We start from the raw sequence: 26,384 nt of genomic DNA, 5'->3' as shown, positions 1-26,384 counted from the left end.
TGCACTCATTTATACATGCTTTCTTTGATGCAAAAAGTCGTAATACGATTGTTTTAATTTCAAACTTTGGATAATTAATTTGAAACAGGAAAAAAAATGTCTGCTTTTCTCGTAAACCAATCACAACGCTTCACTTCGATGCAAATAATAATTTTTTCAGCGTTGGCATCACTGCACTAGTGCTTCTTCCCACTCCCCACTTTTCGCATAGTCATTATCATGACGTCACACCAGTGCTTCCAGTTACCAGCACTCGCAGTGAATTCTAGAACACAATCTTTACTAAGTTCATAATGTTTAACATGGGACTGTATGCATTGTGAACGAGCATGATATATTATGAGTATGGCAGTAAATGCACATTACCATTTGGCGGTTTTCAGTTTTCTGTCTTGTATCTTCAAACTTGCCAAATTTGTGATTTGTCGAGACTATGAGCTCTCTTCAAAAATTATCGGATCAAGTCCAGGAAACTTTTTCTAAATCAGCGGCAAACATATTTTTATATTATGGTAATATAATTTTCTTTCATAAAAAGTGTGTATCGAGAGTTTGTATACTGTGGAGAGTTTGAATACTGTATAACAATAAGTACTGACATTTATTTTCCAAAAAAATACAAGCATCAACAGAAAAATATCCGGTTGCTTCACTGGCACATTCTCATAGCGCGCGTGGCTTGAGCGCACCTAAGGCGCGCGACTATTGGCTCTCGCGCTACGCGCCCGATAATATATTTATCATGCGCTCCGCGTTCGATAATGTATTTACTTAGTGCTCCTCGCTCGGTCTTTTTATATTCCTTACACTTGTGTACAGATTTTTTTTTTAACTAAAGGTGAAAGCATCGACAACCCCTAGCGGACCGATTGATCGGAAAGGATATTCTATAGAGTATCCAAGTATCCACATAATACCCCTTCCGTATCATTCAACAAAAACTTATAAAAACAAGATCAACTTTAAATTGGTCATTCCCATATATCGCGACAGACCCATATTTGAGACATCATAAAAACAAAATTAACAATAAGTTAAAACTTTTGCCTCATCAAATCGCTTCATTCATCGTTCAATTAAAGATTCTAGTAGTTTGTTGCCAAACAATTTTTTTTTCAGCCAAAATGAAAGTGACAGGTGAAGCCCCTATTCTGCAATGTAACCCACCTGTTGACTGCTACTGCGATTACTCCGTGACTTCGTGAATTCTTTTTTGTCAAAGCTCCTTCGGCTTTAACGAATACGTTCTTATCACGTATCTCGTACTTCGCACACGAATTTGTACGTTTACTTTTAAATCATCTCCATAAATGTGTATTATTACCATTCATGACATGTATTGATATTAAAAGAGACGTAGTTTCATTGTCTCTTTAAAAGAATGCGCATTCTTTTTAATAAATTTGTTAATAAACATTTTATTGCAACTTCTGCCCGTTTTTCAAAAACTGAATGTGCTCATTTCCAATTTTATTGTTATGATTTCAACGTAGCACATACGGCCTACACATCAATAACAGGAAAATGGTCGAAATCGCCTACATTGAATGGAGTTACATTCGATAAAGATGTTCCAATATTTTATATTAAACAAAAAAATGTTTTATAAACAAATTATTTGTTGCAAAATGTTTTTTTTACGATTTCCCATAACTATACCTTCTTTCAAGTTATATTGAAAGGAATTTGAATGGAAACAATATTATATTTAAAAAATGTCCTTTTAAGATTATAATTGTTTATATTATAAACAAATTTTCAGTTGGGAACTTTATGAGAATTTCAGCAACATTAATAATAAGTTGATAAATTTTATGATTTCTTTAAACAAATGTAATGAACAAATGCATTAATCAGGCATTTGTCTACAGAAAAATGCTTTTTTTTCTATGTCAACTTTTTAAATTAGGATATTGAAAAAAAATTTCCATCGGCAGAGGCCCGAATAATGCATTTGCTTATTAAATTTGGTTTTATATGGTAAAAATATAAAACTTATCAACCAATTATAAATTTTGCTGAAATCACCATGAAGTTCCCAATTAAAAAGACTGACATCGAAAAAACGATTTTTTCCATCCACAGATGCCCGAATAATGCATTTGTTTGTTAAATTTGTTTTAAAAAATCATAAAATTGATCAACTCATGAATGTTGCCGAATTTATTTTGAAGATCCCAATTAAAAGTCTAAAATTGAAGCAAAAAAGAATTTGTCCGTCGACAGATGCCCCAAAAATACATTTGTTTATTAAATTTGCTAAGAAAATCACAAAATTGATCCAAAAAATATAAATTTTGCTGAAGTTTTCATGAAGTTCCTAATTAAAATGTTGACATATAAAAAAAAAACGGATTTTTCTGTCGACAAATGTCTCATTCATGCATTTGTTTATTAAATTTGTTTCGAAAAATTATAAAATTGATCAAAGAATTATGAATTTTGCTGAACTTAGCATGAACGATCTAATTAAAAAGGTTGACATAGAAAAAAAACTAATTGTTAATGAAGGATGGAAAGGCACCTGGTATAGATGAAATTCCAAATGAAGTATGGAAAGATAGAGGGAAGGAACTAGAGGAATGGGCATGGATAATTTGTAATCGAGTATGGAGAGGAGAGGGGTGGTCAGAGTTATGGAAGGAAGGAGTAGTGATACCAATAGTGAAGAAAGGCAAAGGAGAGGAGGTTAAAGATTATAGGGGTGTGACCCTGATGCCCACTTTTATTTAATATATTAATATCAGACTTGGAAGAAGAAATGAGGAGAAAAGGTTGGGGAGGAGTTAGGATAGGAAACGAAAAGATATATACACTGGCATACGCAGATGACATAGTGTTGATGGCAGAGGATGAAGAAGGGATGGCGGGCCTAATTACAGGATTAGAGAAATACTTAGATGGAAAAAAGCTGAATTTAAGTGTAGAAAAGACAAAGATAATGAGATTTAGAAAATGAGTGGGAAGGCAGAAAGAATGGACGGGCAGATTGAAGGCAATAAAGTTAGAAGAAGCAAAAGAGTTTACATTTTTGGCATAAATCTTGCAAACGAATGGAGATCATAGAGTTCTTATAAGAGAAAGGGTAAAAAAAGCATCAGAGGTAATGAAACAGATGTGAAGAATAGGAAAAAGAAGGTTAACACAAAAATTGGAGTAGGAGAATGTGGTTATTTGATACGCTGGTATGGCCGGTATTTGGTTATGGAACAGAGATATGGGGGTGGAAAGAGAGGAAAAATATTGAGAGTTTACAAGAAAGGTATATAAGGTGGGCACTAGGGACGGACAGGCTGGAGGACGCCACGATATATGGTACGAGAAGAAGCGCAAAAGGATAAGTTAAGTATCAGATCGGGAAAGAGGGGATGGAAATTTGAGACAAAGCTGTGGGAGGGAAGGGGAAAATCGTAGCAAGCATTTTTTCAACAAATAATTTGTTTATAAAAATTTTTGTTGTATATTGTATAATATTGGAACATCTTTAAATAATGTTACTCTATGCGACTTAGGCGATTTCAAGAATTTTCCTGTTATTGAGTATCAACGAAAACGTCAAATAAAAATAACGTAGTGGCTAGCTTGCCGGCGCCGGCAAGATTGCATGTTGCCGGCACTTTTGTCCCTTTCCTTTTTTTTACAGTTCTTTTCAAATCGTATAGTGACATATGTTGATCCACTGATTACAAACTTGGAAATGAAAACACCTGCAATTATAATTTTCAGTGTTAAAACTTAAAAAAATTACGTTTTTTATTTACGAAGTTTATATAAACTATCTGTGTCGGCAAAAAGCATACGAAAGGACCTTTTACGCATTTTAGAGTAAGACCATATAGTTGAGGAGTTATTTTGATAGTTTTTGCCCTCTGATGCTTTTAACGAAAGGTTTTATTTTATAAATCACACTTTATCGTCGATTTACGACTCAAGCATTACTATTGACGTCTTGCGGGGGCGGAAATGCACCCCTGTGACTGGTCACACAAATAATTTTGGTCGCACCCCTACTCCTTCTAACATCTCGTGGGGGAGCGGAAAGTCATCTCTGTGTCTAGTTACAGAAATAATGTAAGGTCGCACACGTCCCCCTTTCCAACGTCACGTTGGGGCGGAAATGCACCCCTGTGACAGGTCACAAAAATATATTTGGTCACACCTTTATCTCGTTTCCAACGTTACGTGGGGGGGGGGGGGGGGGGGGGGGGGGGGGGGGCATCAAAATTACAAAATAAATATGAAAACCACTTTAAACTAATTTTTTCTTCATAGTGTAGAGTCAAGTAGCAAATGAGACTTATTTGCTTAGGTATTATTTTGTTTAATATAGAAAAAGCGGCAAAATCGACATAATTGAACTTTAAAAAAATTACATAGAAATTCAGAAATTGTAAAGAATAATAAAAAAATAAAGAACGAATACACAAATGAATGAAAAAAATGCCGAAAATATGTATTATTATCGAATTATAAAATTTTACAAATTTCAAATAACGACAAGATTTTTAATTAATAAAAAATAAAATCCCAAATTCCAAAATATCCAAAACTAAAATTCGTTTATTTTATAATTCGGCAATTTTTTGTTGTTGCTAATTTATGATTTAGTTATTCTTTCTTTCGTTATTTTGTATTAGTCCCGGATATTCAAACACTTTAAAATATAGTGATGAAGAGCTAATTTTTTTGTATATTGCCGCTTTACAATATAATGCTACTACGTAATAAATATAATTATTATATCTATATATGACAAACAAGGAATATGATAAGTCCTTAAATATTTTTGTTATTACAGTGAAATAACCAACTCTTAAATGTGATTTTTTTAATCAATTAGTCTTTGTAACGAAGCAAAAATATTTTAACATTTGTATGTTTCCAAATTTTAAAAAATTACCTTACTCTCTTCTAAATTTTCCCAGCAATGTTAAGAAAATTTGTTTATTCTCTTGAAAATATTCAAAATTATTTGTAGTTCTACTAAATATTTCTTGAATTTACCCGATTTTTGGTTGTTTTTATTTTGTAATCTTACCAAATTGAAACAGTTTGCTTCAGAATCTTCTAAACTATTTTTAGAAATTTTCGAAAATCGTTTGTTATGTTTAAAAACCTTTTTCAATTTTCTCTGATACTTCATTGTTCAAAATAAAAAAATATTTAGAACTTCCACTCGAATATAAGGAAAATTCTTCTTGTTTTTTAATTTTGTCAGACCTTGTAAGCCTTCTAATTTCTAAAAATTATTCAAATTTTTTTTGCATTTTTTATTTATTCTGGAAAGTTTTAAAAATTGTCCTAAAATCTGTCAGCTTCTTCTTTGACCATTTTTGAAATTTTCTCAAATCTTTTTAAATAATTTCTTCAAATTAATTTTTCGATATAAAAAGTTATTTTAATTTTTCCTAGGAACTTGAAAAAAATATCTTTCATTTTCGTGAAACTTTACAAAATTTAGAAAAAAACTTTAAAAGTTTTATTTATTTTTGAATCGTTTCACAACTTTTGAATATCTGTAAAATTTACTCAAATTTTTTCCACAATTATGTAATATGACAAATTTGCAAAATTTTGTTTGAAAATCTTTCAAACCCTTTTTAAAAATTTAAAAATCTCCAATGAATTTCGAAAATGTGTAAAACTTGAAAAATTAAAAAAAAATGGCCTCAACGTCTTCAATATACTTTTAACCCGTATTTTAAAATCTTTAAAACTTAAGATTATTATTTTAAAATAAAACTGAAACCATTTCTCCTCAGATCTTTTATAATTATTTAAAAGCTTCTAACTCTTTTATTCGGGGTCTTCGGGTATTTTCATACTGGACCATTAATTAATGGAAATGATTCGATAAAAAAAAAGAAAAACACTATTAAAAAATTTACGGTGTCATTTTCACAATAATTATATGAATAAACTGTTTTCTTGATATATTTTAAAGAGTTTTTTAAAGGCTCTACATGACAAAAGACACATAACATTCATAACAACCAGAACAAAGTTATTAATAGCGCCGCCACATGACCGTTTTCAACACATGGGCCATTTTCAATTCTCGGTGACAGGAGGCTGTTTTTTTCATACCACCTTTTGGAGAGTTTGCATTCGGTGACACCCACCCCCATTCAAAACCTCACACCGATCCAGCAGTCCCACTCGTTTTTCATATCACTCCTAGTACATGAACAGAACCCTAACTCATTTCGAGTATCCCATTTTTGAGTATCGAGTATTTCGATTTTTCTTTTCACAGACACTATTTTTATCAGTTTTGACCTTGAAAATGATATTTTAAGGTATTTGCATTACTATATACGTAATTCGCTTTTATTTCGTATTTCGCTCTTAGCGAGAAGCAGCCGGCAATGCAGATTCCACCTAGAAAAAATAGCAATTTCTTTTGTCATATTTGTTTATTTATAAAAAAATTGAAAACCTACTTCAAAAATCAGAGCGGATAACTCTCTTAGAAATTTTATTAAATTAAAAAAAAAATTTTTGGTCTAAATCGGCCAATATTTGTCAGCTGTACGTTATTTTGAACCAAAAAAGTCATTTTTTTCCCACTGTGAATTTTCGATTTTTCAAGAAAATCCAAAAAGTTGGTATGATATTATTGTAGGGCATTAAAAAAGAAACATTTTTCTTCTCTTGAGTTTTTTTCACATCGTGCGTTGTTTGGCTTAAAATGTTCATTTTCGTGTGTTTTTTGGAATTTTGCAAATGCTATAACTCTGGTAAATTTTTCTGCAACCAAGAAAAGTCATGAGGATAAATTGTTCTTTTCGAGTACTATGAATATCCTTACAGTAAATTTTTTAATTAAAAAAAGTGATTTCAAAAATATTCAAAATGTGCTCACTTTTTGAATTTCTATCTAAAATGGCTGGCTAACAAACGTGACTTTCATTTTAAGATACTAAAAGAGTTTACCAAAGGAAAATCCATTCTGTCAATTCTTTCGAAAGTTATTTTGCTAACAAAAAACTATCCACGAACAAACACAGACTGACAGACAGGCACATTCGTAAAAACCTGTTTTTCGGATTCATGGGATATCAAAACCTAGGCGATTGATAAAAAGTGGGGGGGGGGGGGGGGGGGGGGGGGGGGTCGAATTTTACATTATATAGTAGATTATAATAGACAAATTCATAATTTAAAATGCAATTTTAACTGTGCCAGCGAAACATGTGACTCGAGTTAATCTCGAACATCTCAAAGAGGCAGTGGAATTAGAACGCAGATATCTCTGACATGCGCAATAGTGATTCTGTGTATTTTCAAATTGACGCATGGCGTTACATTACCTAAAGATACACAGGTACTGCGCATGTCAGAGATATCTGCGTTCTGACACCACCAGTCCCATGTGACTTTTGTGGAGGCCGACAGTGGAACTCCGATACCGTGTCCAAAGTAGAAAATTGAACGGACCTATTTTTCTAACGTGTGGTCATAGAAAGAGAGGTTCTTTCGATTTTCTACTTTGAAACAGCATTGGAGTTCCACTGCAGTGGAAAATATTTGTCATGAGAGTTGACGGTCACCGTGTGGCGGCGCCAGCTATGCAGTTGGCCTACAATTCAATTATTGCAAGGCGAAGTAGGTATGGGGAGTGATCGTCATCTGATCGATTTCATTAAATTTGACCCTCACCTGGCGGTCAGCATGAAATCGTCTAATTACGCAAAAACTAGATGTATTTTAAGTATAATGAATCGTGAGATACGTTTCAAAAGTAAATGGAAGAAGTTTTATTGGTAGCAGATATGAAATAAGAGCTTGGCATGTAAAAAAGTACAGTTTTGTGACAACGTACCCTATAAGGTTGCGCGAATTTTTGAATTATGAACGTGGAAAATTTAAATTACTTAAAAAATTTGGTGCCTTATTTCAACTTCTAGTACAATGAAAAATAATAAAACATTTTACAGCGTTATTTTTGTTACTGTAGAACAGTAAACTAAATATTAATACACGCATATAGGTAAAAAAGGAGCAATATAATTGTATAAATTAAAAGTAATTTTTTATAAATTTTAATTAATTTTAACAACAAAAGTCAGCCTAGAAGTTTCCTTAGAAATAAATATGTAGTTAGATGGTAGACTTGATGTTAGAGAGAAAAGTGTAGCAGCTATTCGGCTTAATTTATTGGCAGCACAAATTTTATGCCACCAAGGTATAGGATTATTATTTATTTCCTTTTTCCATAGAAATTCGTTTCTCCACATACCCTTCTGACTTCTGCATTCTGCTAAAACTGCAGACATTTCAGCTAAACATCCTAGTTTTAGGAATTGTCCTAAATTTAATATGAACATTACTCCTCTCAGATCCTCCTCCTGATCATTACCTCGCCCTTTATATCGAATATCGATGGTGTTTGCCGGAAAATGAGCGAAAGTGAGAGCGTCCTCAAATATTTTTTCTAAGATATATAATACAGCCTGTTGTGCATCTAGTGATAAAATTGAACCTAGACCTTCATGGATTTTTGAAGGTCAACTTTGTTTTTTTAATGAAAACCCTCTTTTTGTACATCTGCAAACGATAGAGCGGAAAATTCTACGTTCAGGTACGTACCCAAGTCATAGGTCAGTTGTAACGTTCAAGGTCAGTTAGAGGTTATGTAAAATTAACAAAGTTTTCCAAGAGGTCAGTGCAATTCCTGAAGTAAATTTCAACGAGAAATTCATTGGTGAGCTCTGTATTGATTTTGGTGATGATCTTCAAAGTTTTTTCCAAGCAATATTTACCATTTTTCCTGTTAACTTCACCTTTTAAAGTGAAAGTAGATTCAGCTGAAAATACTGTATTGTACAAGAAAAGAGGATCTCTATCAATTCTGACCATCATAATTTCACAAAATTCAACCCGACGACCAGGATCGTCTTCATTGAGCTCTTGTACCATATGAACTTTGTAAGGATGGAAATTAATGTTTTTTAAAATATTTCGCACTGTTTCAAGAGCAACATCATGCTCATCACTAGCTCGGCGTAAACTAAGGATGGGGTTTTCAACAAATGCTTGGGCTATGTCCATCTGCATCTCCTCAGATCCTGCAGATTTTGGTCGACCAGTTCTCTGAAGGTCCTTGTTAGATCCATGATTCATAAAGCGCCTTACAGTTCTTTCAATTGTCGATTTTGAGACAGGACTTAACCCTTCTCCATTACGAAAAGTGCGATTAAAAAGCAAACGAACTTGATCATAAGATCGAACTCAGTCTCCCCAACCACGTATCATTAATACAGATACCCTCTCACGTTCCGAAAGTTTAGCTTGCGCCATAATAATTTTTTAGCGAAAGATAGTAAGTATGTACTCGTAATACGTAAATTTAGTTTCGATTCGTAATAGTCTAAGAGCCGAGGCCGTTTTTGGCGAGTTATTAGGTAACGATTCTGCCACTATTTTCCTGATTGTTGAGAATATACTAATCAGCAAATGTAGCTTCTCTAGGGGTAGTCCCGGGGAGAAGGTGTTTAATTACTCATTTGTAGTTGTAAAAAAAAAATGATTAAAATAAGTCATAGGGTAACGGCTTAATCTTTCTGTGTTGATTGTCAAGACAATTAGACAATGTTCCGTGTAATTGGCAGAAAAGTAGGCTGGTGCGGAAGGGGGAGGGCAGAACGATCTAGAGGTGTAAAAGAATATGTCATTTTAAAGTTATTTTCTAAAACACAAATTTTTCATATAACATTCTACTCATTATTCAACACATATATTCGAAGAAGCAGAACAAAATCTGGGGGATAACATCCTGGCCGAACATTGCGAACTGCCCGGTTTTCACATTGGTCATTGTGCGTCGGTTGAGGGCCCTGATACTGCGATTAGAGTGGCGTAAACTATGTCTCTAGTTACGCTACTGATCGTCATCGGAGCACAAGTGACCACTCTGCTCGCAGTGTCAGGGCCGTAAGCCGATGCACAATGACCTATGTCAAAACCGGGCAGTTTGCGATGTTCTGCCAGTATGTTATCCCCGAGATTTTGTTCTGCCTCTTCGAATATATGTTTTGAATAATGACTAGAATGTTATATAAAAAATTTGGGTGTTAGAAAATAACTTTAAAATGACATATTCTTTTACATCTCTGGATCGTCCTGCCCCCCTTCTGCACCGGCCTATTGTTCTGCCAATTGCACGAAGCATTGTCTAATTGTCGCCACATTCAAAGCAGAAAGATTCAACCGTTACCCTATGACTTATTTTAATAACTTTTTTTACGACTTCGAATTAGTAAGTAAACACCTTCTCCACGGGACTACCCCTGGAAAAGCCACATTTCGTGATCAGTATATTCTCAACAATCAGGAAAATAGTGGCAGATTTGTTACCTAATAACTCGCCAAAAACGTCCTCGGCTCTCCGACTATAATATTCGAATGGAAAAATGGTATAGGACTTATGGTATCGCCTTAGGTATTGACTTAGGTATCGAAAAACGGTATAGGACTGTATAACTCTTCGGGGAGGAACAGAACTCTCACCAGAACACGTGGAACTTTTAATGAAAAGTTTCCTTATGACTTTACAATATTCAAAACGCTGTAACCAAGGTCAATACAGAGCTCACCAATGAATTTCTCGTTGAAATTTACTTCAGGAATTACACTGACCTCTTGGAAAACTTTGTTAATTTCAAATAACCTCTAACTGACCTTGACTGTTACAACTGACCTATGACTTGGGTACGTACCTGAACGTAGAATCTTCAGCTCTATCGATTACAGATGTAAAAAAAGGGGTTTCCATTTAAAAAAACAAAGTTGACCTTCAAACAGATATGAAGGTCAACTTCAAGGTCAAAATGAAGGTCACCATTGAATTCCTCGTTGAATTTTACTTCAGGAATGACCTTCACGTTTTTGAAAAATATTTTACCTCAGGAAATATCCAAGCGTCCCGGGACTTTTTAGACACCCTGTTTATAAACAATATGCAATAATATTTTGTATTGAGCAAATTCGATTCAGTTGAATCAAATTAATATTTTGTTCTAAATAAATTATGTATTTATCTTGTTTCAAATGATATTCGTACCTGCGCAAATTTCAAACTTCACGGATCACCAGACAGCGTTGCCGACCTAGCCGTCAGGCAGGTTATAGATCGTGGGTTCACATCGTAAATGGCAACGTGATACGGATAAGGCCAATTTTTACCTGAGATGTTCATCTGATGATGAAGAACGTAAAATGGGTGCCTTATAAGTGGGACTGGGATGTGTTTACCGGTGGTGACCTCCCGATGGTGCCAATTTTTGACAGTTAACAAACGTGACACGGATAAGGTACAAAATTGGTGCACATGTAGGGGCTGGCATTAGAAATAGCACCTGCGCATTGTCAGGCACTTATCTGGATGCAAAAGTGTTGCCAGGCGGCTTCGAAGTCACCGGACTTTAAGATGAAATTTCTTGAAATCGATTTTACGGGAAAAAGTTTGAAACAAAAGTTGGCCCACTCCCAGAGATGCATATTTTCATTATTATATCATTTTTTGATGAAATTGATACATTTGGAGAAAATATCGATTAAAGGTATGCTAAGACAATAAAAAGCCGTTTTGCTTAACAAGTAATTTTTTCGAAAATTATTAAAAGACAAAAGGTACTCTATTACAGGTATACTGCAAGCTTAATGAGAAGTATTTGATCAAAATGTTAATATTTACCAAGTTATTCGCATTTTTCCTTCATTTTCTCACCCCCCCCCCTCCTTTATCTTTAGCAATTAAAGAGAAGGTGTACTCAAAATTAGTACACGAATTGAGTAAGTCTCGTGAAAAGAATTGGCGTCAGCCACTTTCAGGTAAACCAATAGCTTATTCTGCTATAAATAATCATAATCAGAGTCACGTTTTCAGCTTCTGACTATCGTAGATAGTTGTAATAATGGTGAATATGATTATAAAAATTAAAGAACAAAATAGCTTTACTTTAAAATATCCATTATTTATTATTGTTAAACTTTATATTTTGTCGTCGAAATACGTTTGATCTTTATTACCGTGACGAATGTCAAGTTTCTCGGACTCTATATCGGGAAATATTTGGGCAACGAGAGCATTTTGCGAATTAATGATTGTGCAGAAATCGGTCGACAATTTTATGCATCCAGTATTTTCATGTACAGCTACTTTTCCATTGCCAATATCTAACAGTCATTTTGAGAATGTTTCAGCGGATGGATCTTGAAGCATTTGAACGCGCATATTTACTTTCAGCTGTACATTTTCAATATGACGCCACAGTGGAGATGATTTCAAGCAAGCGTTGATCTCATCAGCGTGCGTTGAATGTGAAATGATGGGAAGTGTTTGTCTGAAATCACCTAAAAAGAGTAGCAGAGTGCCGCCAAATAGTTTGTCGTTGTTTTTTTATGTCTTGCAATGTCCTCTGAGAATGTAAAATGATAAGTATGAGCGTCACTGCTACGATCGACGCACAATCAATAATAATAGCGGAAAACGGTTTAGGCCCTAAACTTTAGTGAGTGAGAGAAAGCTTATTGTGTGAGAAAGACAGGAGACCGGATTCGTTCTCATCCCTACTCTATGCTGTTTACGCGGTGAGAAGTGACACCGGTAGACACCTGGCGGAAATAACTGATCGGGTGGTAACTGATCAATTATTGACTGACGAGAGTAGAAAATTATTAAAGTACTAATATCGCTATTAAAAAATATGGGTTGGTGGTAGAAGGGTGAAAATTAAGGGTTTTAGGTATTTTTAAATGCCGAATCATAAAAAAATTTTAATTAATTTTTTTTTTCCAAAAAATAAAAAATAAATTTTTGGGGTGGACTACCATTATCACTTAGGGGTATGAAAAATAGTTTACGTCCTATTCTCAGACCTACTGAGTATACACACAAAATTTAATAAGAATCGGCCAAGCCGTTTCGGAGGAGTTTTGTTACAAACACTGTGACACGAGAATTTTATATATTGGATATATATTTGGGTATCCAAACAACTCTTTTCGAGCTACAAGGCAAGGCCCCCCCCCCCCCCCAAGTTTCCGTTTCTGGAGAAAGAAAATCCGTAATTTCCTTTTTTCGAAATTGGAATATTAATACGCGCTACCGGGCACTTCAAAATCCCCTTTAATAAACGTGGAAAATGTTGATTTTTTGAAAAATTGAACTCAGGTTCCAGGATTTCATCTGAACGCAGCGCCCCGAATGTGACCAAAAAATAAAAAAATACATTTTTACGTATTATTGTTACTTTTCCGCAATTTCCTTCATCTTTTTTCAAACAAATAATTACTAATGGACAATTTGAATATTCACCATAACCGTTGAAACAATTTTTAATTGTTTGAACAAATGTAATCTAAACCTAATATTGAATGATTTGTGAGGAGTAGCAAAGTCTGCTAGCTTCATGTTATTGTTTATACAATTCATTATTGTTTTTATTTCAAGCTTACTACTCCCTGAAATCATTCAATATTAGGTTTATCTCAGAAAATACGGGTTTACAAATATTATCATGAAAATAATTGCTTAAACAAATTATATTTTTTTGGACAATTGAAAAATGGTCAGTATGTTCTTTTTAGACACTACACAGTCAGAAACATAATTGTATGTGTTCTATTTTATTTCATTTTTTTATTTATCGGAAAAAAACTGATTGAGCGAATAAAGGTTGTTTAAACAAAAAGCAATTTATTTAACATTAAAAGAAATGTATAAAAATGATATAATTAATGAACAAAACGTAGCATAGGATATTAATTTGAAAAGAAAGTTGATATCAGGCTCCATTTGTAGAAATCTTAAAAATAGACAATAAATAATTGTTTTAGGCCATGTGACGAGTGGGTCTCGTGACCAGATTCCGACCTTACCGCCACTTTTTTTATTTCCAAACTTATTTGCACACGAAGCGCCACATCGAGCTGGAAATTTGGAATAATAAATAAGAAGCACTAACAAGGAAGGTACTGCAGATTTCCCTGGCCGATTTCATTCTCCCTGAAATGTGTTGTAGTACTCGAAAAACTAAGCGACACGTATTCTTTTTTTATCTGCGGAAAAACACTTTAAAGGGTTGAAACAGCCCTTCAAAGATAGGGGTCGTAAGTGCATCATTTTCCATGTATCTTATTCAAAGGGCTGTAAAACTATTTCGACACTTCCTGTGTTATTCATCGATGGCATTTGCAGCTTCCGGCAAAACGATATCACTGTATTTCAAATTGCAGGTAACGCGCACTTTCAAGATGTCACTGCACTTTTTCAACGATTCTTCGTTAAAGACATTAATCTTAAAACTTGTGTCGTTACAGAACACATACATGCGTACAGAGGGCATTATTAAAAAAATGTCGCATGCAATGACGCTCTCAAGTTCACTCTGCCGATTTTCGCACAAATCTGCAGCCCACAGTCTGCACTTTGCAGTTTTGGACACCACCTACCCTCTCTTCTTTTGGGTTGTCAGGCGACTCCGTTACACACCAAACATCCTGTCTTATCAGTATACGAGATTTTGAAGGTGAATTTCTTCGGATGCTCATTTTCTACTTCCTACTTCTACTACCTTCCTCAATGAGAACACAAAAATTGAAATAGAAGCAGAAAACTGTTAAAGTCCCAAATTGGAATAAGGAGAGATAAAAAGTCCACTAAATTCTAGAAGGTCCATGCAAAAAGACAAATTTGTTTACAAAACAGTTGCATTGTCAAATAGAAAATATTATTTTTCAACCAAAAAATTGCTTTTCAACAGTTGAATTTTCAACCTGCAAAAAGAGATTTTGTCACAAAAAAGAGACATTTTCAAACGAAAACGCCAAATTTTAAACCAATACAGAGACAAAAAATCAACTATATTGTTTATTTAAACCAAAAATACGAATTTTCATAAAATGGATAAATCCTGAACTAACAGAGATTACTTTTCTATTCCAAAACTGAATAAATCTTTCCTAATAAGACATGTACAAAAAACACAAAATAACTTCGTGGTAACTACATTTGAAGCTTCAAGTTACTGAAGAAATCGTAACTAATTTAGGCTACAAGATAATTTCTGAAATAGTAACCAAGTTACTATAAACGCTATAAATAACGTGACTTGTCAGTAACTTAATTGCAAGAAGTTACTACGTAACATTGACCGTGATCTAATATAATTATGGTTGCCTCAGATACAACTGTCTTCCGTGTACAAAGAAGTTAGTAAATGATTGATATTTAAAATGCACAATTTAATAGAAAAGTAATGACTGTTTTATTGCATATAAATACATTGATATTTATTATTAATTTATTAATTATATTATTAGTATTTCTCAGTTGTTGTAATATATTGCTCTAATTGTTATGAAGCTCAACAATTTGTATTTCAAAATAGCATAATAGTGTCTCCGAGGATAGAATTGCATTAAAAATGCACCACGGAGAATTTGTAATGCCTACACCAATGACCATCGAAAAATATGAGACGACCCCACGCTGGGTCCTGGAAACTTGACATTCGTCACGGTAATAAAGATCGAACGTATTTCGACGACAAAATTTAAAGTTTAACAATAATAAATAATGGATATTTTAAAGTAAAGCTATTTTGTTGTTTAGTTTTTATAATCATATTCACCTTTATTACAACTTTCTACGATAATCAGAAACTGAGAACGTGACTGATTATGATTATTTATAGCAGAATAAGCTATTGGTTTACCTGAAAGTGGCTGACGACAATTCATTGCACGAGACTTACTCTATTCGTGTACTAATTTTGAGCACACCTTCTTTTGAATTGTTAAAGATAAAGAAGGTGAAAGAAAAGAAGGAAAAATGCGTATAACTTGGTAAATATTAACATTTTGATCAAGTGTACAGTGTACACTCTCCTTAAAACGTCATCACACGTACGGCTCGCACACTAATTATAGTCCTCCCACTACGTGTGCTATTTTGCTAATGATTTGCGCCCATGATTTACGTATGCGTGCAACTAATATCGTGCTAATAAAGAGGGGATCTGATAAGTCTGAAATTCCTGGAATTTTCCGTCCCTACAGCCCCGAAGTTGGAAAGTTATCGGACTTGTACTGTACCTGTAATAGAGTACCTTTTGTCTTCTAATAACTAAAAAAAAGGACTTGTCAAGAAAAACGGCTTTTTAATGTTTTGTTATTCCTTTAATCGATGTTTTCTCCAAATGTATCTATTTTATCGAAAATGTTATGATAATGAAAATATGCATCTCTGGGAGTGGGCCAACTTTTGTTTCAAACTTTTTCCTGTAAAATCAATTTCTAATGTCAGCCCCTACATGTACACCAATTTTCAACCTTATCCGAGTCGCATTAGTTAACTGTCAAAAATTAGTACCTTTGGCAGGTCGCCACCGGTAAACGCATCCACTCTCACTTGTAAGGCACCCATTTGTACGTTCCTCATCATCAGGCGAACATCTCAGGTGAAAATTGGCCCTCTCCGTATCACTTTGCCATTTACGTTGTGAGCCCACGGTCTACTATGTGAGCGTCAAGTTGTGGTGTACGAGTCATTTTTTTGCAGTGGAAAATTGCATCGAACAATATAATATCTGTTAAAGATATTTGTTAAAGTCGGTTAAAGTTAGTTGCAAAGTTTATTTGTAAAAATATAATGTTATAATTCTATAATGCTTTAAACAATAATAACCATCACTGTTTACAATTATGGGTGTTTTTAGAAGAAAAGACGAAATTGTTGGTGAAAAGGAATACCTTCGATATTGTGTGGTTATGTTCATTTCATCAGTTCACGAATTTGCCAAATTCATTGTGGGGTGTCGGTAATTGATTTGTGAGTTTCTGAAATCCAGAATCAATTAAAAAGATATTGAATATTAAAGATTCTTAGAAGGCGATGTCCTAGGAATGAAGAAAGCAAATAACAATCATGGCCTCATGGCCATAAATAAAAAAATACGTATAATTCCCTTAAAACTTTCTTCTGTTGCGTGCCGTTCACTGACAGATACTATGTGGTTCACTGGGTTTGAAGGTACGATAAGAATATTTCAAATCTATTAAATCTACTCAAATTTCCGACTAATATTGTTTTAATTATATTTCAAAACATAATCACAGCAAAAAAATCACCAAAGTTCACAACACACATTCACGTTCACAACATTAAAAAAAACGAAACTTAAAACATTAAGCTGAAAAACGCCCATTATAAAAATATTGTAGAGAAGCACAACGTTAATTTTTGAAAACCCTACAAGATTAATATAACAACTTTTGGAATTTTCTGGAAAAGTCTAAAGTTCAATTTTGGACTCCACAAAACAGAATAAAAAATTGGAAGAGATGCACTTAATCAGCACGCGTACGCCTCGCACTTTATTGGCACGCGTGCAACTCGCACGAGTTGCGACCCATATGTCACGCATATGCCGACACATCTGTTTGGTGACCTGCGTGACATGCGTGACGTTTTATTCGCACTCGTGCCTGCACCGTACGTGGCACTGTGCGTGCATTTTGTTATCTGGGAATGCGTAATGTGATCGGACCAATTGCGTTACCTTACTCAGTGGTGTATTGTGCTTTTGTACATCGATTATCCACGCTTGAATGAGCAAAAGTAGCCCAAATAAAGAAGTAGCTTTTTCCCGCAATTGTTGTCTAATATTTCTTTGGCAGTTGAATTTGACACTACATTAGCGTTGCTGTCTTTTAGAATCAAAATCTGCAAATTTTGCCTCTAATCTTTTAGTAAAGCTTCAATATTGGTCAGAGACTCTTCAAGCTGTATTAGAGGCAGCACTCGCTCCAGAACATTTACTTGAATTTGTTCCAATTGCAGGCTTAGTTAAATAATCTGGAAATATGAGTAATAATTTGGTTAAAATCACCTTTTAATGACAAATATGCTAGCAAGTTCAGTATGTCTGGAAAAAGAAGATTAAATGTTTGCGAAGCTGATAGATAAAAGAGAGCAGGGAACGTTCTCTTATCATTAATTGTTCTTGAAAGAAGTGCGCAAGAATCGCTTTTTGAAAAATCATAATTCGCTAGCACGCTCACGGATTTCTCTATTCCTGCATCTACGATAGCCCTTTTTAAATGTTCCTATAAAACATACTCTGTACTGGTTATCTCAGTCCTGAACCGCTTATAAAAAACCTTTTCCGGCAAGTGCAACATCATGGTGGCAGGTGACACCCTAAAATAATATGAAGAATGAAATACTTGCATACTTCTTAAAATGCTCAAGAAGTTAAAAGATTGTTTCTTTCTTTTCCACAAATATTGTATATGCATTTACCTAGTATCAATTAATGCAGCGTATGCTTTAGCCTTAGATATTAGTTTTTGCACATTCACCGTCGTAAGTTTACACTCAATATGTCACATATACCTTTCTTCGTTGGTAGTGGGCATAATGAGTTCCATGAAGAAAGGAATGTTTTAAAATGGTTATCGTTAATAGCAGAAAGAGGAATGCGAAACTAAATAGACCACGTGCACGTAAACAAAACTGTTTCATTTAGAAAGACGGGAAATTAAAATGTTTAATATTTTACCGAAAAGTATGTATAATATTTTCTCCTGGAAAAAGATTATAAATTTCAAAGAAAAGTTGTATTTAAATGAAGAAATCAATAATACATTTATTGCAAAAATTTATATTTTCGTTCCCTTCGCTTTTTAATATTTTACGGAACGTGCTTTAAAAGGCTTTTACAAAAAAAAAGTGAGTAGGTATACAGGGGTGTTTCTGGACCACGAGTCCTACCCTACCGGCATCGACAAGTTTCCACCTGTAGTGATTCGCGTCCGTGCTCAATTTTCTTTAAAAAAGGGTTCGTATCCGTGCTAAGCTTTGAGATCTTTCTCGAAGAGTCCTGATGGCGTCACAATTATGCAATAGTCTGAAGTCAAATTCATGCAAACAGGTTCGAGGTTATTGTGAGAAAAAGAAGGATGATTTATTGCTTTCTTCCAGAACATTCTTCAATGTTCGTGATGACATCACAGCCAAATAATGTTTCTTTCCTCTAGATAATACATTCGTTAAATGCGCAAAAGATGCAAGTGTATAGGTGACATTTGGTATGAGGGTTGTGCAAGGCATCCTGTTTTGACTATTTATTTAATGCGTAAATAATTCGTGAAAATTCTACCGTCTAGCATCTTCGAGAAAATTAAAATTAAAAAATATTTAAAGTTAATCGAAGGAACGGAAGGTATCTAAATCACAATAAAATCAGTCCTTATGGTATCTCATATACTCAGAGATCCATGTCGCTTTATTCTGGTATTAAGTAGCGAGTGAGCGAGGACTAGCGATAACAGCTACTTGCGTTTAATCTTGCAGAAGCATTCACGTATCAACAGTCTAAGGCTGCGCACATTTCATTATCCGATGCTTTCGTTCTGTATAGAGATCACTTCTTTTACAGCTCGCAAAAGTTCGCTTTCGTAGTCACACAACAAAGTTTGATATTCATTCTTTTGGCATATGCTAGGTCCATCAACCTCTGGACGAGGTTTATGTAACAAGATACTTAAAACAATTTCGAGACTTAAGAGATTCATATATCCACAGATATATGCTCGCTTTTCAGTTCTCATTTAGAAAGATCAGTTTTTTTACCTAGAAATAATTAAAGATTTAAAATAAAATTTGAAAAATGCAAAAAATTAATTTAATAAAATATTTGAATATTTTTTCAATCATCTACTTATGCTACTCTATAATATAGGCTATAGAAAATCGAGAATGATTTAATTCAGCGTTAAAATTTTTTTCTATAATGCCGAATCTTCTAGAACAAATGACGTCATCATCAAATTGTACTATGCAATTTCTGACAAGAATTGTTTTTAAACAACTTCAAGGGTATTGTAAGTGACGCATTACGTTTTTCACGTTGCAAAAACGTTATACTTCAAACGTGTCTAAACGTGTCGATTATAATTTAGAATTTTGTAGAATATTTCGACAAAGAGGGGTATATTAATAGATAAAGATGGTGATTTATATGCATAATGTATAGTTCAGGGAGAAAGAGAGACGGAGAGCGACAGAGAGCTGTGTATTAAAAAATGTTTTAAATCAAAAATAATTTTGTAAAATTGCACAAGGCTTTGCGATCGAGCGACTTGAAACATACCAACAGATTTTTAAGAGGTTTGTTTACATACAGTTGATCACTGTAACAGATTTATAATTTTATATTGATATAGCTAGGATGTCAAATCAGCAATTTGAGATAAAGAAAATACAATTCGCAAACGATTGCTAAAATTTATAAAATAAAGCAGCTCCATAAATATTAGAGTTGATTAATAAACGTTAAAATCATCTTTCACGTTATAGAGTAATCTGCTAAAAAGGATTTAATTTACTTACTTTAAACATTAAAATAAAGCATCATAAATAACAAAAACAAATTCAGCAATATTAAAATTTAATGCAAGGAAACTGAGAATCAATCATTGGAAAAAATAATACAGTGATCACGTGAACATCTACTTTCTGGAACTTTTAAATCTAAATTTAGGAAAATAGAAATTAAAAAATACCAAAATTAATAGTTTATAGAAATCGAGGATCGTATATTGCTTTCTAGGTAAATAATTTAGTTCAGAGATCATAACAACCAGACCATAGAAACCTACCTTACTGATATTCTACAGCTGTAGTGGCTGGTTCGTGCTATATTTCTGAAACATTCTTAATGACGTCATCAAATTATACTGCGCAATTTTATTTGTAAACAATTTCAAGGTTATTTTTAAATTACACATTATACGTTTTTTGGATGCAAAAACGTTATATTTCAAACGTAGAAAGGTATATATTAATAGATAAAGAGAGAGAGAGGGGGGTATGGTTTAAAAAATGTTTTAAATCAAAAATAATTTTCTAAAATTTTCAAGACTGCAGAAGGGTTTACGATTGAGCGACTCGAAACCAGTTACAAATCTCACAGCATAACTTAGCAAATAAATTACATCATATAAAAAGTTTTGCATGAATCTTGGACAATGCCAGCAGATTCTTAATAGATCTTTTTACAAACAGTGGGTTACTGTGACAGATTTAGTATTAATACCAGGTAGCCTCGTAGTATTAAATCAGCTATTTTGAGATTAACGCATAATTTGAAAGCTCAATTTGGAATTTACTTATTTGCAATAAAGTAGCATGAATGATACGAATACATTTAGCAGTATTAAAATTTAGTGTAAGGCAACTGTGAAGCTCTTGAGTCAAAATTGAGTGGTATTAAAAATAAAAAAATAATAAAAATGTAAAAATTAATACAGTTTATAGAAATCGAGGATGATATACTGCTTTTCAGCTAATTAATTCAATTCAGAGATCACAAAAACCAGACCATAGCAATCTAACTTACTGATATTCTATAGATGTAGTGGTTCATGCTATGCTTCCAGAATATTCTTGATGACGTCATCGAATTCCTAGTACGCAATTTTTCTCGTAAACAACTTCAAGGTTATTTTTAATGTCGCTTTACATTTTTGGGCTTTTCAATATTATATGCCACACGTGTCGATTATAACTTAGAACCTTATAGAGAATTACAGCAAAGAGAGGATATATTAATAGATAAAGATGGTAAATCATATGCAGCAGGTACAGTTTAGAGAGAAAAATAGATGGAAAGAGATAGATAGAGAGAGCTATGTATTAAAAAAATGTTATAATTCGAATTGAGATGAAGAAAATACAATTTCAAACTCTTGCTAGAATTTATCAAATAAATTAGCTCTATAAATATTAGAGTTGACTACGAAGCGTTGAAATCATCTTTCACATACTATAATAGAGTAATCTGCTAAAAAAGATTAAATTTGCTTACCTCAAACATTAAGGGAGGGGTAAAGGTTTCAGCGTAAAAAAACACTCTTTATGCGAATTTTTTTTGAGCGTATGGATTGAGCAAATGTATTTAAACTTTTTGTACATTATTAAGTATACTTTTTTCAATATTCTGTAATTTTTTCATTTGAAAATATTTAAAAACAAGCCGGTGACAGAAATTGTCCGAGAACGTCTTGGAAAAAAAAACAATTTGCGGTATTCACTGTATCTCGGTTGGAAATTATCGGTAATCAAAAATCATTTAAATTTAGTTAAAGTATCATGAAATCCTCCCCCCAACGTTCTCTGATTATTTTTTTTGCATTAAAAATTTTGTCGTGGTCATAGAAAGTGTAATCTGCTATTTACCACGAAAAATTCCACCTTTTTGTGGGTGGAAAACACCCTTGATGTAAAAAAAATGTTAACAAACGTTGGGGGGAGGTATTTTATATCTAGGAAATGTGTACCAAGTTTGAATTGAATTGGTAATATAGTTTTGAAAGGGCAGTGAACACGGACTTTGAAAAAGTAGTTTTGAGAAACACGCGTTTTAAGTTTTAGAAGCCCGCAGCTCTCATTGCTGTAGTACTAGAGGACAGAAGATTAACTAAACAATAACTTCGAGAGTTTTGCTCAGAGCGACTTAAAATTTTGGGAGTATATTCTTGAAATGTTTAACAATTAGAAAAGACAAACAAAAAAAATCGATTTTTTGAAAGTGCAAACCTTTACCGCTCCCCCCCCATAAAATAAAAGATTATAAAATAACAAAAATAAATTCAGCAGTATTAAAATTTAATACAAATAAACTGTGAATCAAACATTGAAAGTGAAGTATTGAACACGTATATTAAAATGCACTATTATGTATAAGAGCTGAAAATCTTGGTTTTTCTTAGTACGAACATTTTGTTTTAAATTGTAGTTAAGTAAACCCATTTAAAGGGCCCAGGATTTCAAGTTAACAGAATAATGAATATATAGTTTATTTAACTATGGATGGTGATGAGGAGAAGGAGGAGGAGTATACGATAATATTACAGTTCAGCAATTACTGAATAGATTAGATTTATTTGTAAAAATAAAGCAGCACATTGTCTTCCAAAGAACACCAAAAACTAAAGGAACTGTAGGTAGTAATGCCTTGTTCCGAACTACTGGGTGTATCTCTACTCTCGGTGCTGCATTCTGCGCTGAGCTGGATAAATCACCATCCTCATATATCGACTTCATTTAAGTCTTAAATCAATATTTAATAATGAAGAAATCTAATTTAATAATGCTGTTCGTGAAGTACCAATGATATTAAAGTATGCTGTTATATAACAGTTGCAAATAGTAATTTTGTTCCTAGAGCCAACATTTAGTTTTTGTTAAATAAATTCAGTTAAACAGCTAATGATTTGTGATTACCAAAATCATGAACATACTTTTTACTCAACTACGTCAACTTAGTAAACGAAAACTTAGTTTGATTAAGAAGAGGTCTTAGGTTAATGAAGATTATGATGCAGTGCACCACTACCAGGTACGCTGCTTTTTATATTGTTATGACCACGCTTCTCCTTTAAAATCTTGAATTCTCCTAAATCAAGGTAAGTAAACTATCCAAAATGTATATGAAAGAACGAGAAAGCATAGAGGAGAAGAAGGAGGAGGATGATGAGAATTCAGTAATGATGTAGTTAACCCGTCAGCGCCCAAGGTTTTTTTTTGTCTCAAAAGTTTCATGAAACTCAAGTATCTGATAAATTGGGTATCAACACAGTAGGTGCCAGATTTTGTCAAGACGCGTCCAGCCGTTTTAAAACTACGCTGTGATGATATATGGCATCACTGGGCGTAAATTACGAGCGATACAAACAATTATGCGTTAGCGTTCGCAGCGACGCCATATGGCGCCCAGCGGCGCTGAACGGTTAAGACAAGTAGTTACTGAAAATATTGGATTCAATGATTATATCATCTGAATTGCATGTTGTGTGGCATTTGGATGTGCAAATAAAAAGAGCTCAACAGCTTTAAAATAACAAAAAAACTTGACGAAACTGTAGGTAACACCTTGTTCATGCGCATTAAGTGTATCTCCATTATTTGTACTGCACTCTGCGATGAGCTTGATAAATCCACTTAAATAGATAAGGATGTCTTATTAATGGAATCGTGGACATACTTTTGTCTCAACTGCGTCAACTTAGTAAACGAAAATTTAGTTTCATTAACAAGAGATCTTTGCTTTATATAGATTATCATAGAGTCCTCCACAATCAGATATGCTGCTTTTCTTATAGTTGTAACCAAGTTTTTTCTCCTGTTGAATCTTGAATTATCCTAAATCAAGTTAAATAAGCTCTTAAAATACATGTAGAAGAATGAGAAAATAATATAGGGGGCTGAGGAGGACGAGGAGAATATGATAATGATTTATTTAAAGGCATGTGATATTTAGAAAATGATCGATTTTACCAGTTTTAGGTTCCCCTGGCTTTTTTTCTAGAATAATAAATATTTTGTCTTAAACATTTCGAAAATGATAGCGAATATGTTAACGGACGTCCCTGTACACTTTTTTTCAGTTAATTAAAAAAAAATTCATTTGGCTAAATTTGATTAATTTGCATGGCGCTTAGGAAATAGTATTGATTTTATCAGTGTTCGATTCCCTCGGCTTTTTCCCCTAAATTAATAAATATTTTGTCTTCAAAATCTAGGGAATGATAGTGAACATGCTAACGGACGTCCGTGTACACTTTTTTGTGGATTAATTCCAAAAAATTATGATTTTGCTAAAAAAGTGTGTGTATATTTCGAGATTATGTGTGTTACAATTCTCCCGAGCGTTACTTCCAAACTACACAATATTTTTGGCCAAAAAATTTAGACTTACAAATAAACATATTAACTATGTCCCGGAACTAACCTTTCTTCTTTAGGCCATCAAAAAAGTTTATTTCATAAATAATTTCCAAATTATCGGAATGACACAGCTGAAAAACGACCTAACCCTAAAATAATGCACATGCATATCATATTTATTGAGCACAATAAAATTTCTTTGTTATTATCCTTCAAAAAAGAGTCCGGGGACTCCGTAAGGATATTTTATAGCATCTCCGAATTCAGTTTTTAAAATTTTCATTTTTGTGGAAAAAAGCCGGGGGAAGTGTACCCAATTGACCACACGACGAAGTATCACATGCCCTTAAGGTAAATAGGTTCTGAAAATATTAGATGGAATGATAACTTCTACTAAATCTTCCTTTTTATAAGCCTATTTCCTAAAATATAATTAATTCAGGTGAGGGGAATCAATAAATACACATCAATTTTTGAAAATTAAATTTATTCAACTTATCTCGTTACAATAAACGTATAAAAATTATAGATCGAATTTTAAAACTTATTGCTTACTTTGTACAGTATTGGTTCCATTTTATCAATGTTAAAAAATATTAATGACAGGGAATCGTAGAAATATAATTATTTGTGTAATTTTTAAATATACGCAAAGAAAATAGTCTAAATTTTATAATATTTTTGATTATATTACACAATATTTATTAATCTAAATTCATTTCGGATTTTCAAATATTAATAAATTATGTGTTTTAATGAACCCAATGTGCTTCCTTATTTATTATGGTTTAATATTATCATGTTATTTTATGTTCAAATAATGAACCTTGTTAAGAATGATTTATAAAATGGAGGAAAATATGACAGTGTTTATTATAACTAACTTTGAAAAAGAACTCGAGGTGAAATTTTGAAAAAAATATTTCGGTTTTGTTTTTATTTGACAATAAATATTTAGAGTTTAATATTCTTCTTTTTCTCTGTAGGTAAAAGTTGCGATTCCTATTTAATTTTAATGCTGTAGTGCTTATATTTTATTCCTTAAAAGATTCTCAGCAAATCTCATTGGTAGTTTTGTATTTAAAAAATATTATTTTAGAATACCTTTTGTTTACAGAAATAATGATTTTATAATCCTTAAATAAATGTTTTGAAAAACGTAGCAATGAGATTTGCAGATAATCTTTTAAGGAACAGAAAAAGCCCTACAGCATTAGGATTTAATAATAGTTGCAATTTTTGCCTAAAGTAAGAGAGAATAACATTAAACCCTAAAAACTAATGTTCAATAAAGAACGAAAATACTGAAATATTTATTTCAAAAGTTCAACTCGAATTCTTTTGCAAAAATTGGTACAATTAAAAATAAAATAATTTCCTCGATTTTATAAATCATTTTTGACCACGTTTATTATTATCTTGAAATAACTTATTTCATATAATAAATAACTAATAAGAAATAACTTAGTTCATGTTTAGGGCTGCCCTTTTTTCCCCAAAATCACTTTTTAGTCACTTTTTTTAGAAGCAGTCATTATAAGTAACTTTTTTACAGGAAAAGGTCATTTCAGAATTTTTGGAAGTTTCAAACACCACCACCACCACTACACACACACACACACACACACACACACACACACACACA

General features: G+C 33.0%; 1 protein-coding gene across 1 annotated transcript in view; it reads left to right on the top strand.

Moving 5' to 3' along the window:
* Positions 1 to 249: 249 nt before the first annotated feature.
* The window catches only part of LOC117177362 (E3 SUMO-protein ligase NSE2-like), a 90,507-nt gene continuing 64,372 nt past the window's right edge, over positions 250 to 26,384 (top strand). Inside the window, exon 1 of the mRNA XM_033367996.1 lies at positions 250 to 512. Coding sequence (XP_033223887.1) covers positions 434 to 512 — 79 coding nt within the window. The 5' untranslated portion in view covers positions 250 to 433. The remainder of the gene's footprint in view (positions 513 to 26,384) is intronic.

The sequence above is a fragment of the Belonocnema kinseyi genome, chromosome 7, assembly GCF_010883055.1.
Source record: "Belonocnema kinseyi isolate 2016_QV_RU_SX_M_011 chromosome 7, B_treatae_v1, whole genome shotgun sequence".
Taxonomy (NCBI): Eukaryota; Metazoa; Arthropoda; class Insecta; order Hymenoptera; family Cynipidae; genus Belonocnema; species Belonocnema kinseyi.
Note: the sequence above shows the minus strand (reverse complement) of the source record. Positions and strands in the feature narration are given on the sequence as shown.